At 41.8% G+C, this 14,385-nt stretch overlaps 1 protein-coding gene across 1 annotated transcript in view; it reads right to left on the reverse strand.

The window, feature by feature from the left end:
• The window catches only part of LOC111954865 (dolichyl-diphosphooligosaccharide--protein glycosyltransferase subunit STT3B-like), a 99,767-nt gene extending 93,115 nt beyond the window's left edge, over nt 1–6,652 (reverse strand). The window contains 1 exon segment of the mRNA XM_023974768.2: nt 6,163–6,652. Within this exon segment, the coding sequence (XP_023830536.1) occupies nt 6,163–6,422 (260 nt within the window). The 5' untranslated portion in view covers nt 6,423–6,652.
• Between the last annotated feature and the right edge of the window lie 7,733 nt (nt 6,653–14,385).

Genomic DNA, 14,385 nt, shown 5'->3' on the forward strand with positions numbered 1-14,385 from the left:
GATGTAAGGCCAAAGCGAGGTGGAGGCGAAAGTTGAAGCGTAACATTGACAGCCAGGCGTGCACTCACACTACCGAAACTCAGCAATCATTCGGAGAGGATCTCACCTAGGGCGGCATATCGGCCAGGACCTGATCTTAATTCATACACTAATCAGAAGAGATTCCATATCAAAATGATACCATGCCAGGTTGGTGAGGATTGGCCCATTGTTCATTTGACACAACATTAGAACATAGGCCTCAGAGCCAGAACCTTGGTCAACTGCTGTTGAATAATTAATGAAGTCAGACACATCCAACCTTTAAAGACTGCTTGCTAAAAAAAAATATATATATATATGAAAACGTGCATTGTATAGATTTTTTGTATAGAAGTGCCATAGCCTATAGCGCTCTACACCCCACGCATCTAGCAATGAGCTGCTCAAGCAACAAAAAGGACAGATGGAAAGAGATGCAAAACATTTAATAGACAGTTAGCAAAACAATTGCTTATAATCAAATGGATCTATAGAGCCCTTTTCACATCAGCAGATGTCACAAAGTGCTATACAGACACCCAGCATAATCATTAGCAAACACTCCAGCTATTAGGTAAAGTGTATCTACATAAAAGATAAGACRCAACAAAAAACAAAACTGAAAATGACTGTAGGCCTATTTAAAATGGTTTTGGAAGCAATTTAACATTTTCATTATGGTCTCCAACCATAACCGTCAGTTACACTGTTATTCAATTACGTCACAGCCCTACCTGTGGGTAGGAAAACTATACAGAGCGAGAGAGTGCGGGAGAAAGAACTGACGGGAGCACAGCAATTGTGAGCTGTTTAAAATGCCAGTTAAAAGTCCAGCAAGTGTGTGTAGTCTGAGGGAGAAGATGTAAAAGAAAAACAAGCCTGGGGATTTCTTGGCAGAATACTACCATACATGTTTTGCAAGCGATACGTTTTATCCCATTGCACTAGTTCAGCAAGCCCACCCCCCCAACCGCATAAATTAACCCGAACAGCCTCACAGAGACCTCTAAAAGTCTACGGCGTCATCTCCCTGACCCCATGATGCTGGTCTTCTCCAGGCAGACACTGATATTTAAGGCCACTTGGGGCTTAGAGGTAAGCAATCAATCAGATTAACAAATACTCCAGCGCACAGTCGTCCTGCATCGCGGCGAAGCTGCGTGGCATCTGGGCTGTTGACAGGAAGAGGCTCTCGTTAGGCAGCCTCCGTAGCACACTTTCAGAATCACACCATTAGGTACGCCTATGTATATTTAAATTTGGTAGCAATGGGGGAACGTCAGCGATTGCCAATTCTGTGCAATTAACTCAACCACAATCCCCATCCCGGCTGTGCATAGCGTCGACCATCCTCATGAACTGCAATGAGGGTTGTTATGGATTGGAGGACCTTGTTCTTGGCTACAGATGGCAACGACTCCACAAAACCCGCTCTAACACTTCGCACTCGTAACAAAAATAAAAAACAGCAAGAGGCTTACTCAACGAGGTAGAAGTCAACAAAACAGGAATGCATGTGCTTTGTAGTGGGTTGCCAGATTCCGCAGTGTATATGTGAATGGAATAACCCAAAAACAAACGTTTATATGCCAGCAGAGCTTTTTGTGTTCCCCGATGGCTCCCCTGAGCTCTAAGCGCCTTCCTGCCAGCTCAGCTCCTACGCGTGCTGCCACAACCGCACACGTCAGCCATAACTCCTCACCCACCGCCCCTGGGTACATGGGAAATGGAAGTTCATCATGGGCTTAGCATCAAGGGCCATGATTGAAGACAATAGGAGAATAAAGTGGTGTATTTGGTCATTACCTCAATTGGGTGTGATTCGAATTTGGTTATGCCTGGGACTGGAGTCTAACGGAAGCCAGAACAGCATCTTTGGCATTGAAAATGTGCTTCAAAGAAACACATGGCGATCTCACAAAGCTGCCGGTCTTCATCTACAGGAGTGTCGATACAAGCCCAACAAAAGGTTCCTTTTTTACATGTCAATTCAATGATCAGGATAAATCTGTGATTTTTATTCGATGCGTCACTTCCAAGAGGGTGGGTAGAGTGATCCAATGCAAAGAACACTAAAGATTCTGAAGCGGTAAAGATTCTTTCAACATGAGCACTCACTACCCAGAGTATTGTTTAAATGATGCTTTTGTTTGTTTTAAATCACAAAAATTCCATCTCCTTGGTTAATTACCTATTTCTTGAGGTATATGCAATTCTGGCCTCGGGCTGCATTTGATGATGTAGGCTAAACCCACCTGGAACTGAAGAGCYACAGCTCTGGTAGGCCCAAATTCATTGCTGGGCATCAAATCAAGCCTCCTGCCCTGTGCTCCAAACAACGCATTATAGGGACTCTGAAAATGTGTTTTACAAAGTTTGCCACCCACTGCAGTTAATCGGGCACTGCATATTTCGTTATCTGTTGGACAGATGGCTACGGCGGCGATGCTGCAGGGAATAAACGTAGGTTTTGGGACAGTCTTCAGCCAAGCCTCTATTAGATACATCTATCAGAATTAGATCCTTACCACATAACACATGAGTAACTGTTCACAGTAAGTTGCACTCTCCCCGCTTCAAGCAATTTGCTTAGATACATGGTCGATGGGGGAAGGGGGGGGGGAGAAAACATTGATGACTAAGCCAATAATGAGATCGAATAGCTTGACGAAACAACTCCATTTGGCATATCGTCTGCTGCCGAGAGGGACCTTGAAAACAGGTTCTCCTAGACAGCTCAGAGGCCATTAAATGTGCATGATACATTTGTATAAAGAAAACCTTGTGCGTTAGGCTATGTCATATAAGAAATACATGAGCATCGGGATGCATCTCTGTTTATGACTTATGGTGCAATAAGGGGATAACTAAACACCTTCGAAGGAGTGATTTAGAAGAGTAGCATTGTTGTTGGCCTTCATTGCATATTTCAAAGAGAAAGGTAGATAGAAGGGTGACCCAAAGGCTACTCTTCGTAATACCAATTATCACTGATGACTTCTGCCRCTCTCACTGCAGCTGGCCTATACACCAACATGAGATGCTAGAGCGTTCAGAAAGCATTGCTTCAGTTTAATCCACCTATGAGATCTTYATTCTGGAGGGAAATGAAAGGGTATAGCTGTGGCCTAAGGCCCGAGTGATTCACCCATATAACCTGGGCTCATCTGTCCTGGCAGAAGAGGGATTTCCGCCTGTTGTTTTACCGCTCAATAAAGGGTTAGCCTAATCAACTTAAGCCTCAGATCGCAGAGAGACAGACATGGTTGCCTGGCAAAGAATCCACCAGGCTCTCTTTCCCCCTCTCTCACCTTGAGCAAAGTGGCAGTTTGCAAGATCAAAAGGTGATTGAGATGCGCAGCGAGCGTCCATCTAGGGCTCAGGCTCCAGCCTTGGCGAGCAGACGAACCTATGGCACCATCAAGGTGGGTTTGTTGGTGTGCGTGTTTGGCCACAGATGAAACCCAGTGCTTAAACCTTTCCTGAACGTCCAGCTCATTATCTCTGACGGAAACTCTTCCTTCTCATTGCTCCTGACAGAATAGGCCCKGTTTTCTGAATCCCCAGGGGTGGGATAACAGGAGGATAGACTGATTCCAAGTTCCCCACATGTGCACTGTCTGAATAGAAGCAGAGAGGTTACCGCAGAGTTGGACGGAAATCAAACCTGTGAGTGATATTGAATGGCTCCATCAGAAGCTTGGCAAATGTTGAACAAAGTGAGAGAAATGTGGGAGGCAATAGAGGTGTCATTTCCCCAAAAAAGGGTGTGTAGGCCATCGCTTGGACTTCCAGCCTTGTGGTTTGAGTTTCAGTAAGCTCAATGACGCGCTTGCAATCCCCTCAGTCAGTCAACGCAGCATCTTGACAAATGAGATGAGCTGTAACGGTTTAAATGATCCAAGGGATGTTTTGGCAGCTGCCATCAATAAAAACATTTGACACAAACTTCTAGRCGAAACATGACACTGATTGACGTAGCCTGGTGTTTCAAACAGGTAGCCTATGGACCAGATAAGGCAAATAAAAATCGACTATACTACATCTGGGTCTTAGAGAGCAGGGCTGAAGATAACAGTCTWGTCATGCCACTCACTGTTCCACCAAACAATGTTTGCATAGKTCAATATTAGCTTGGCATACTGCTGATAAATCCAATCTCGCATTCTGTTCTCGCTGTCGAGTAAAACGCTCTTGATTTATCGATCACAAGCATTTGGATGCAAAAAAAAAAAAAGAAAACACAGTACAAGGCTCAACACAAACTTGAATTGATTTGAGGAAAGCTCCGAACGAACCCTCTAAGAATACCAATTGCGTTACAAAAATCTGCGGCTTCAAATAAGATGCATCCGGAAGAGCTTGATAGATGGGTTAATGATCTTCCCACCACCCTCAGGTTACCTAGTAAACCACACAGCGAGCTAACCATTTACCTTATAGAGAGGCTGGGGAACCATGTGACCACCCAAGGTAGCCCGTTAGGCAGCATACCAGACATATGCCAAAACAATGCAATTCTGTTGCATTTGGATTTGTCGCAAATGGCACCCTTTTCCCAATATAGTGCACTACTTTTGACCAGGRCCCATAGGGTGTCATTTGGGGCTCACAACAATTCTGCATTGAGTCTCCTTGCAATTTCACTGAGGAAGTCCTCTGGAGCTCTACTTGAAGGTACTTTATACAGACAGCACACATAGGTCTAGGCAAAGCCTGGTACTTAGTGTGGGAGAGGAATAATGGTAGTTGTGTGAAAAGTGCAACATTAGCCCAGGGTCTACCAATTACCCTTGCTTGTTAACATAGCATGCAGGCAAATACCCATAGACTCCAAGTGATKGTCCTAACATTAGCTAGCGAAACTACCTCYAACTTCCTTCATACTGGACACAGACAAAAATGGTATCCACAAGTGCATCTGACTCTGGGGAAGTAGATACAGGGCTCGTTGCCAAAATCCCTTTAAAAAGAGGAGTGCACAGTAACACTGCCTAGGCAGAGTAACATGCACTTTATCTAAGGTAATGCATTAATTCAGAGGTTTCATTTCAGTAGGGGCATTATTGCACCTTGTGCAATCATGTACACTGCTAACCAATACTTAATGGTGCCACTACAGTAACAACAGTGTTGAGTATTGGCTAATAGCCCACATGAAATAAAAGCACATCAGCTGTGATTTGAATGGGACACTGCAATGCTGATCTAAAAAAAAAAAAAAATGAATGGCAGGCAGCCGTTTGGACAGATAGACAATAGCAGAATAATCCGGAGTACAGTGTGTAAAGATGCCAAGAATAAACCGAGAGGAGACACCCCCTGGCTTCCGGGTTTTAATCCTGCTGTCATAAAAAGTGTCACGTTAAATTGATTTGTATTATAAATTGCCAGTGCCCACATATTCAAGCTGGCCAGTGGCCATACATATATGTTAGGAGGCCAATAMAATTGTAATGAGTTGTACTTGCATGTCTATGCTAAAGTATCGATAATTACCACAACCTTCGGGTGTTTTTGAGGCTATAAATAAAACTCTAAAACCTGAGACGCAGATCAACATAGTTGGCAATGTTGTACGCAAAGTGAGAAGTGGCACTGACTGTCCTCTTGTAGCCACGATAACATCGACTGACTAGGATACCCAAYTTTGATGAGTGAATAAAGTAATGAAAGAAAAATAAAGTTCTAGGCCTATTCCTCACGAGGAAATGTCCAAGATGTTCTGACTTCAGGACATTGCTTGCCTAGCTAATTTAGCTGGCTAACAATCTGTCAGCCTATTCATAATACTGAGAAAATTGTTGATTTGCAGGTTGTCCTGTGCTAGGTATATAACGTCAGCTAGTTCGTTATTAGCTAGCTCATCGTTTTTCAAAGAGTGTCCGGGGAAAGCAGGGAAAGTTTTGCAACCGGGAAGTTGTGCGCCATGAAAGTTGGCTACAAAAACAGCATTATGAGGTCAGGGAGACAGATCACGAGACATTACCATACAGTCAATGAAGCTAGGCATCAACCCATCTAGAACAGCAGCAAACATGACTCCGCTTCTGGCTAGCAATCCTATTGACAAACGCAACCAACGTTAGCTTTGGCTCGCTAGCTAATACTGTAGTTCGCTAATTAGCTAACGTTACTTACCATGGATCGAACTCGTGGATGATGCTCTCGAACCGGATCACTGCAAAAAGTCTAGAACTGAAGCCTGCCAACCAGGCCAGAAAAAGAATAGTAAACGAGAGTAAGGACTGCCACCCCGCTGGCTGTGCCAGTCCGCCAGAGAGGCCTCCTTTKCCCCCTCCTCCACCCACCGCGTTGGGTCGGCTGTTACCATGCAGCGATCCCCCGGCATTCGGAGACGCTTTGTGCTTGCCGTCCGTGGCTGTGTGCTGCTCCGCCATATTCTGCGTGGTTTGCGGCGTCGGTCGCGTTTGAAAGAGTAGTGAGCACCCTCCTGCCACGCTCCACTATCTCCCGCTATTCCCGTACAGCGCCCAAGATTTTGACGTGGTTTTGTCTCCTTATCTTCACTGTGTCCACCGGCTTTTTATTCACATTCGTCAGTGACAACCACCATAACATCGCACACGCTCTTGTAAAATTTAATCAGATCGGAGGGAATGGGCGGGACAATAGAAAACCCTGACAGCCTCTCACAGAACGACAGGTACAACAAGGCGGAGCCAAAGACTGCTGAGCGGTTGGATATTCAAAACCAATCCCGCGCAAGTACTATGATGACAGACCGATTTGATTACCAATGGAATATCAGAGCCTACACAAGAACGTTGAAAACCATGGAAATGTATAGTTTTTTTTWAATTMAACAGTAACATGCGAAACATAAACAGAACAGCCAGAGGGATTCCACAAAAAAATAAGAGAAAAAACCCCACATAAAATCCACATTATATCAATTCAAATACAGACATGTAGCGAATTWAAAAAATTACATTTTGTTTTGTATACGTTTTAATGACTCTAAATAGTTTTCCAAATCAGATTTTTTTRAATAAGAAAGGGASTTTTTCTTCATAAATTTTGATTTGTGTATGAACATTTTTCCTAATAWAATAAAGAGATTTATGACATACTCACGTTCAATTGTGGAATCAGTGTGGTAAAATAATATGTCAAACTTAGAAATGTCAMTGGTTGTATGCATTTTGTGGCCAAGATATTGTAGTTTTACATCAGTCCAGAACACTTCACTATGTAAACAATGACATAATAAATGTTCAATAGATTCAGTTTCTAGTTCACAAAAACTGCATTCACTGGTAACATCAGGTATATATTTAGAAATCAAGCTATTACRCGGATAGAATCTATGGATAATCTTAAAGGAGATCTCCTTTACTTTATTGGTCACCATAAATTGGTGTGGAGTGAGCCAAGCACGATGCCAGTTTACATCAAACGATGAAGCCCAACAAAATATCAAAGAGGGAATAGACTTCCTGTAGAAAATAATATAATTGTTGAATTTCGTATCTAGTAGACCTATGCTAATCACCTGGATATCGCTTACAATAGGAGATATTCCAAAATATGGATTATTCTGAAGTAAAGTTTTTATCCCACTAGGTATAGCTTTAATAACAGTGTCATATTCCTTGTTTGAAACCTCAAAGTTGTGTCTTTCCATAAATTCTCTCTGCGTATATAGATCCCCACTAATACTAACTAATTGGCTGACAAGGACAATGTTTTTCGAGAACCAGTTACGGTAAAATAACATCTTGTTTGTATGTAATATCGACCCATTGTTCCATATAAAACATTTATGAGGTGAAAAGTTGTGTTTATACAGCAAAGCCCAGCACATTAAAGCCTGCTTGTGAAAAGCCGCCTATTTCACAGGAAGTTTACCCACAATATATGGACATTGTAGTAAAAAATTAAGCCCTCCGAAAAACAAAATTAGGTATAATATTCCAGAAACTTTGAGGATTTTTTATGTACCTTTAAACCCAGTTGACTTTGATGGGTTAAAAGGTATGGAATGGGTTGTCTTGTCTTGTAGACAAGAGAGATTGTGAGATTAATCATTTTTAATGTGAAGTGATATTTCTATTGCCCTTGGATGTTCTCTGCTGGGGCATGGGTATTAATGAAGATCAAATCAAATCAAATTTTATTGGCCACATACACATGTTTAGCAGATGTTATTGCAGGTGTAGTGAAATGCTTGTGTTTCTAGCTCCAACAGTGCGGGTAATATCTAACAAGTAATATCTAACAATTTCACAACAATACACACAATACATACAAATCTAAAGTAAATGAATGGAATTAAAAATATATAAATATTTGGACGAGCAATGTCGGAGCGGCATAGACTAAAATACAATAGAATAGAACACAGTATATACATATGAGATGAGTAATGCAAAATGTGTAAACATCATTAAAGTGACTTGTGTTCCATTATTAAAGTGGCCAGTGATTTCAAGTCACTGGCCATGTGTTCTCATCACTATCTGTCCCCCAGCAAAGACAAAAGTACACCATACATCATTGTGTAACTTAGGTATACAGTGCATTCGGAAAGTATTCAGACCCCTTGACTTTTTCCAAGTTTTGTTACGTTCCAGCCTTATTCTAAAACTGATTGAATCATTTTTTCCCCCTCATCAATCTACACACAATACCCCATAATGACAAAGCAAMAACAGGTTGTTAGACATTTTTGCAAATGTATTAAAATTAATTAACTGAAATATCACATTTACATAACTATTCCGACCCAGCAATTACAGCCTTGACTTTTCATGGGTATGACGCTACAAGCTTGGCACACCTGTATTTGGGGAGTTTCTTGATTTCCTCTCTGCAGATCCACTCATGCTCTGTCAGGTTGGATGGGGAGCGTTGCTGCACAGCTAWTTCCAGGTTTCTCCAGAGATGTTTGATTTGGTTCAAGTCCGGGCTCTAGCTGGGCCACTAAAGGACATTCAGAGACTTGTCCCGAAGCCACTCCTGCTTTGTCTTGGCTGTGTGCTTAGGGTCATTTTATTTAACCTTTATTTAACTAGGCAAGTCAGTTAAGACCAAATTCTTATTTACAATGATGGCCTACCAAAAGGCAAAAGGTATCCTGTGTGCAAGGGGGCTGGGATTAAAAATAGAAAATATAGGACAAAACACACATCACGACAAGAGAGACACCACAACACTACATAAAGAGAGACCTAAGACAACAACATAGCATGGCAGCAACACATAACAACACAGCATGGTAGCAACACAACGTGACAACAACATGGTAGCAACACGACATGGCAGCAGCACAACATGGTACAAACATTATTGGGCACAGACAACACCACAAAGGGCAAAAAGGTAGAAACAAGAATACATCAAGCGAAGCAGCCACAAACTGTCAGTAAGAGTTTCCATGATTGAGTCTTTGAATGAAGAGATGGAGATAAAATTGTCCAGTTTGAGTGTTTTTTTGCAGCTCATTCTAGTCGCTAGCTGAAGCGAACTGAAAAGACGAGCGACCCAGGGATGTGTGTGCTTTGGGGACCTTTAACATAATGTGACTGGCAGAAGGGGTTTTGTGTGTGGAGAATGAGGGCAGCAGTAGATATCTCAGATAGGGGGAGAGTGAGGCCTAAGAGGGTTTTATAAATAAGCAACAACCAGTGGGTCTTGCGACGGGTATACAAAGATGACCAGTTTACAGAGGAGTATAGAGTGCACTGATGTGTCCTATAAGGAGCATTGATGGCAAATCTGATGGCCGAATGGTAATGTCCATCTAGCTGCTTGAGAGCACCCTTACCTTCCGATCCATAAATTACATCTCCGTAATCTAGCATGGGTAGGATGGTCATCTGAATCAGGGTTAATTTGGCAGATGGGGTGAAAGAGGAGCGACTACGATAGAAGAAGCCAAGTCTAGATTTAACTTTAGCCTGCAGCTTTGATATGTGCTCAGAGAAGGACAGTGYACCGTCTAGCCATTCTCCCAAGTACTTGTATGAGGTGACTGCCTCAAGCGCTAAACCCTCAGAAGTAGTAATCACATCGGTGGGGAGAGGGGCATTCTCGTTGTCCTGTTGGAAGGGTAACCTTTGCCCTAGTCTGAGATCCTGAGTGCTTTGGAGCAGGTTTTCATCAAGGATCTCTCTGTACTTTGCTCTGTTCATCTTTCCCTCGATCCCTCCCAGGCACTAACGCTGAAAAACATCCCCACAGCATGCTGCTGCCACCACCATGCTTCACCGTATGGATGGTGCCWGGTTTCCTCCAGACGGGATGCTTGGCATTCAGGCCAAAGAGTTCAATCTTGGTTTCATCAGACGAGAGAATCTTGTTTCCAATGGTCTGAGAGTCCTTTAGGTGCCTTTTGGCAAACTCAAGCGGGCTGWCATGTGCCTTTTACTGAGGAGTCGCTTCCGTCTGGCCACTCTACCATAAAGGCCTGATTGGTGGAGTGCTGCAGAGATGGTTGTCCTTCTGGTAGGTTCTCCCATCTCCACAGAAGAACTCTGGAGCTCTATCAGAGTGACCATCAGGTTCTTGGTCACCTCCCTGACCAAGGCCCTTCTCCCCAGATTGCTCAGTTTGGCTGGGCGGCCAGCTCTAGGAAGAGTCTTGGTGGTTCCAAACTTCTTCTATTATAGAWTGACGGAGGCCACTGTGTTCTTGGGGACCTTCAATGCTGCAGAATTTTTTTGGTACACTTCCCAAGATCTGTGCCTCCACACAATCCTGTCTCGGAGCTCTACAGACAATTCCTTCGACCTCAAAGCTTGGTTTTTGCTCTGACATGCACTGTCTACTGTGGGACCTTATATAGACAGGTGTGTGCCTTTCCAAATCATGTCCAATCAATTGAATTTACCACAGGTGGACTCCAATCAAGTTGTTGAAACATCTCAAGGATGATCCATGGAAACAGGATGCACCTGAGCTCAATTTCGAGTCTCTTACAAAGGGTCTGAATASTTATGTAAATGAGGTATTTCTGTTTTCAATGGATAAATTTGGAAACATTTCTAAAAACCTGTTATGGGGTATTGTGTGTAGATTGATGAGGAACCAAATGTATTTAATCAATTTTAGAATAAGGCTGTAATGTAACAAAATGTGGAACAATCTGAATACTTTCCGAATGCACTGTAGCTCTCTGGATAGTACAGTTTACAGCTTTTATTCTACGCTTTTTACATAAGGAGGCATCAACAGAGAAAATGGGTGAGTTTTTTTTWAATTGAGTGTGATACGATTGATTGAAGATCAATAGATTTAATGATTGGTTGATTTAAAGGCTATAATATTGGATATAATATTGTGCAAAATCAAACATATTCATCACAATATTTTCCATGAGAGAAGAAAGACTCATGGGTAGTTTACATCCCTGGAGGGAAAACTAAYGTGGGTATTATAACAGTACTTATTACTATAATGCATACCACTTTATRTTCAACTGATATAAATAAATCAAAAAAAGGTACAACTTGACACGTTGCTGGAATAGAGTATTTGTTGCATACTTGGCTGTTATGTTTATATTAGGTTCATAATTCAAGTCAAAATGCACAGTCCTTGCCCTTGAAAATATCTCTTCACAGCATTTTACCCTGAACAATAATGAAGTAGGCTTTTCTATGAAATACAAGGCCATTGAATATCATTTTTTAAACAGTGACCTTGAGAAACATTGAATATTAATAGATATAAAGAAGAATATGATATGAACATAATTCAATAGAGAGCCTATCTAACGATCATTTTATTCAACTCACTTCCCTCCAATGCAAAATCTGTGTTGCCTCAGTGTGGTGTAAATTACTGACTTGTTATACCTTATAACAACAACAGCACAATGAACACATAAGRGGCTATCAACTTTCACAGTCAATGTACAGAACAAGTGACCATTGGRTCACATAGAAAATGGAAAGAATATTCATTGTAGAACATTGGTGGGTAATTGCAGCTTGGGCCAGCTTAACGGCGAGCCTGGATAGAGAGAGATAAGAGGGGGATAAAGAGAAGCAGATGAAGGATGGTGSGAAAGACAGGCACAGATTTAAGAGGGGAATTCAAGGAATGAACAAAGCAGCAAGATTGTATAGGCTGAGACAGGATAAAGAATAATAGACTAAGGGAGAACAGTATTAAAGAAAGAGTGATAGTGTGATGCCTTGCAGGTAGACCAGAATCGGATTAGGTCTGTAATACAGACAAACCACTGCATAAGTGTGCTATTATCGCAGCTCAGAGCCAAAGGGTCGAATTCAGCTAGAGAAAGTGTCTCTCATTCATCACAAATGCCTGCATATTCCASAACAGTAACATTAGCCTCCACAACAGTAACATAATCTATGAAAAATACAATGCTGTGAAGATTGTTTCAATGGCATTGTCACAGCACAGATGAACACAAGCTGCTTTGGGTCCAGATGCTGGACAGGGCAGATTCGCTTGCTTCTGTCTCCTGAGAGAGAGCCTTGAGTGTATGTTTGTTCCTCTCTGTCTTTCATTGTTTCTTGTTTACTGGCTTTCATTAATTCTTTAAAGAGGCATGCCGCTACAGAGAATATTTAAGACAGTCGGCAGGTGCTTACTCAACCACAAGGCCTTGCATACGAAGATTCAAGATGGCGGGAGTTCAGCTGGGCCTTCGCTCTTCAGCTTCCTTTCGGACGCTTTTCTTGGTAAGCCATTCTCGTTCAAGATGTCGGGTTGGGGGCTTAAAATTGAGTACGCAATCTGAGGTTCATAACTTACTTGTCATGGCTCACAAGTGTACACAAATAGGCATAAAAAGGGGGCAAAAATGCCCTCTTTGCTCTCAAGCAAAGCACAAATATTTACTGTCATTGGTGGTGAGCAACATTAGGTTGAAAATAGTCATGATCCTCTATTTGTCTGTTGGCTCATAAGGGATAAGTAGGGTCTGCTCTGAGGTTGAGAAGATAAAGAGGCCTGCTGGTGGTACAATACCATCCAAATTAATGGGTATTTGAAACAGACATAGTCTGTCTGAGAGCTTTGGAGTAGAAGTCCCATTCTTTACATCTATCGATCGGTTCAAGCAATTTGTCGGGGTTTCAMACAGTAGGCCTCCGATCATCTCAAATCACTCAAAATTGTGCTTCTTCTCGTTATGTAAGCTGGGGCAAGTCGCCGATGACCTCCCTCATTGCCRCAGTTCTGAGAAATACGTATTTTGCAATGTGCTTTTTTAACGATGCCTCCAATTTCATGCAGATGGCGTGTGAATTGTAGTGCAGAGTGTTATCTGGTGGCACAATCTGTTATACTAGTTGGAAATCAAGAGGATTCAGAAAAGCAAACACATGAAGTTCCAGCATTACCACTTGCCTTGCCTTGCACAATAACCTAAAGAAGCTACATAAAAGCCAGGGCAAGTAACTTACCAAATTATATTATAAAAAGGACAATAATTTAACTAACATMACTTGCATGTAAAAACACAGAGACAGGATGTTTTGTCCTCTTTGGTTTATAACATAGCCAGATGTTTAGTCTATTCTTTAGAATCTTTTTAACAGCTTCTTTCTCTTATTATACAAGCTCGACAATTTACCAAATAGAGTTGGAAACGATTTCAATGTTTATGTATGAAAGCAGGGACTTTTAACAATATAACGGGCTTAACAGCATGCGTTGCTCCAGAGCCTGCACGAATTGTCTCGATTGAGCTCTCCCTATTCTAACAGTGATACAACCTCTGGAAAGGCACAGCATATGCAGCTGTACATCACAGTCACAAGTGGAAAATAGGTCTACAAGGTACAATTGTAATAGTATCTCTATTTATTCGGACCAAAGACACCCTATTTTATCAAGCAAACAAATAAAAAAAACTGAAAACAGACCTGGAAAGCCTATAGTACTCTACAAGGTAAAAATGCATAAAATAGAGACAAATGCAAGCCATTGTTGTGTCCTTTTCAACACGTTCACATAGTCAACCTACAGTTGGGTTCTACTCATGTATTACAAAGGTAGGAACAGGTTAAAAATAAATACAAGTGTTATTAAAGGCACCTGCATAATCGCTCTATTAATCCTGCCCAAATTAAATCACGTTTCTATGGCAACATAATACTAATTCAATTTCACCAAAGCATTGTTCATTTCCTTTTAACACAAACAACCTTTGGTTATGCAAAGTGGTGTTAAAGGGGGCAGGAAGCCAAAGGAGCTCTAGGTGTTAATATGTGGGTATCAACTGTCTTAACCCTGGTTGGCAGCTTTCATTCATTCACTCAACCGTAAGTGGGGAAATTTGCTCTGAAAGTGTGTATGTCTGAGAGTGAGTCACATTGACTATAGTCTCACTTGGACAGATTTACAGCACTTTGCATAGTAGTA

Source organism: Salvelinus sp. IW2-2015, linkage group LG30 (genome assembly GCF_002910315.2).
Source record: "Salvelinus sp. IW2-2015 linkage group LG30, ASM291031v2, whole genome shotgun sequence".
Taxonomy (NCBI): Eukaryota; Metazoa; Chordata; class Actinopteri; order Salmoniformes; family Salmonidae; genus Salvelinus; species Salvelinus sp. IW2-2015.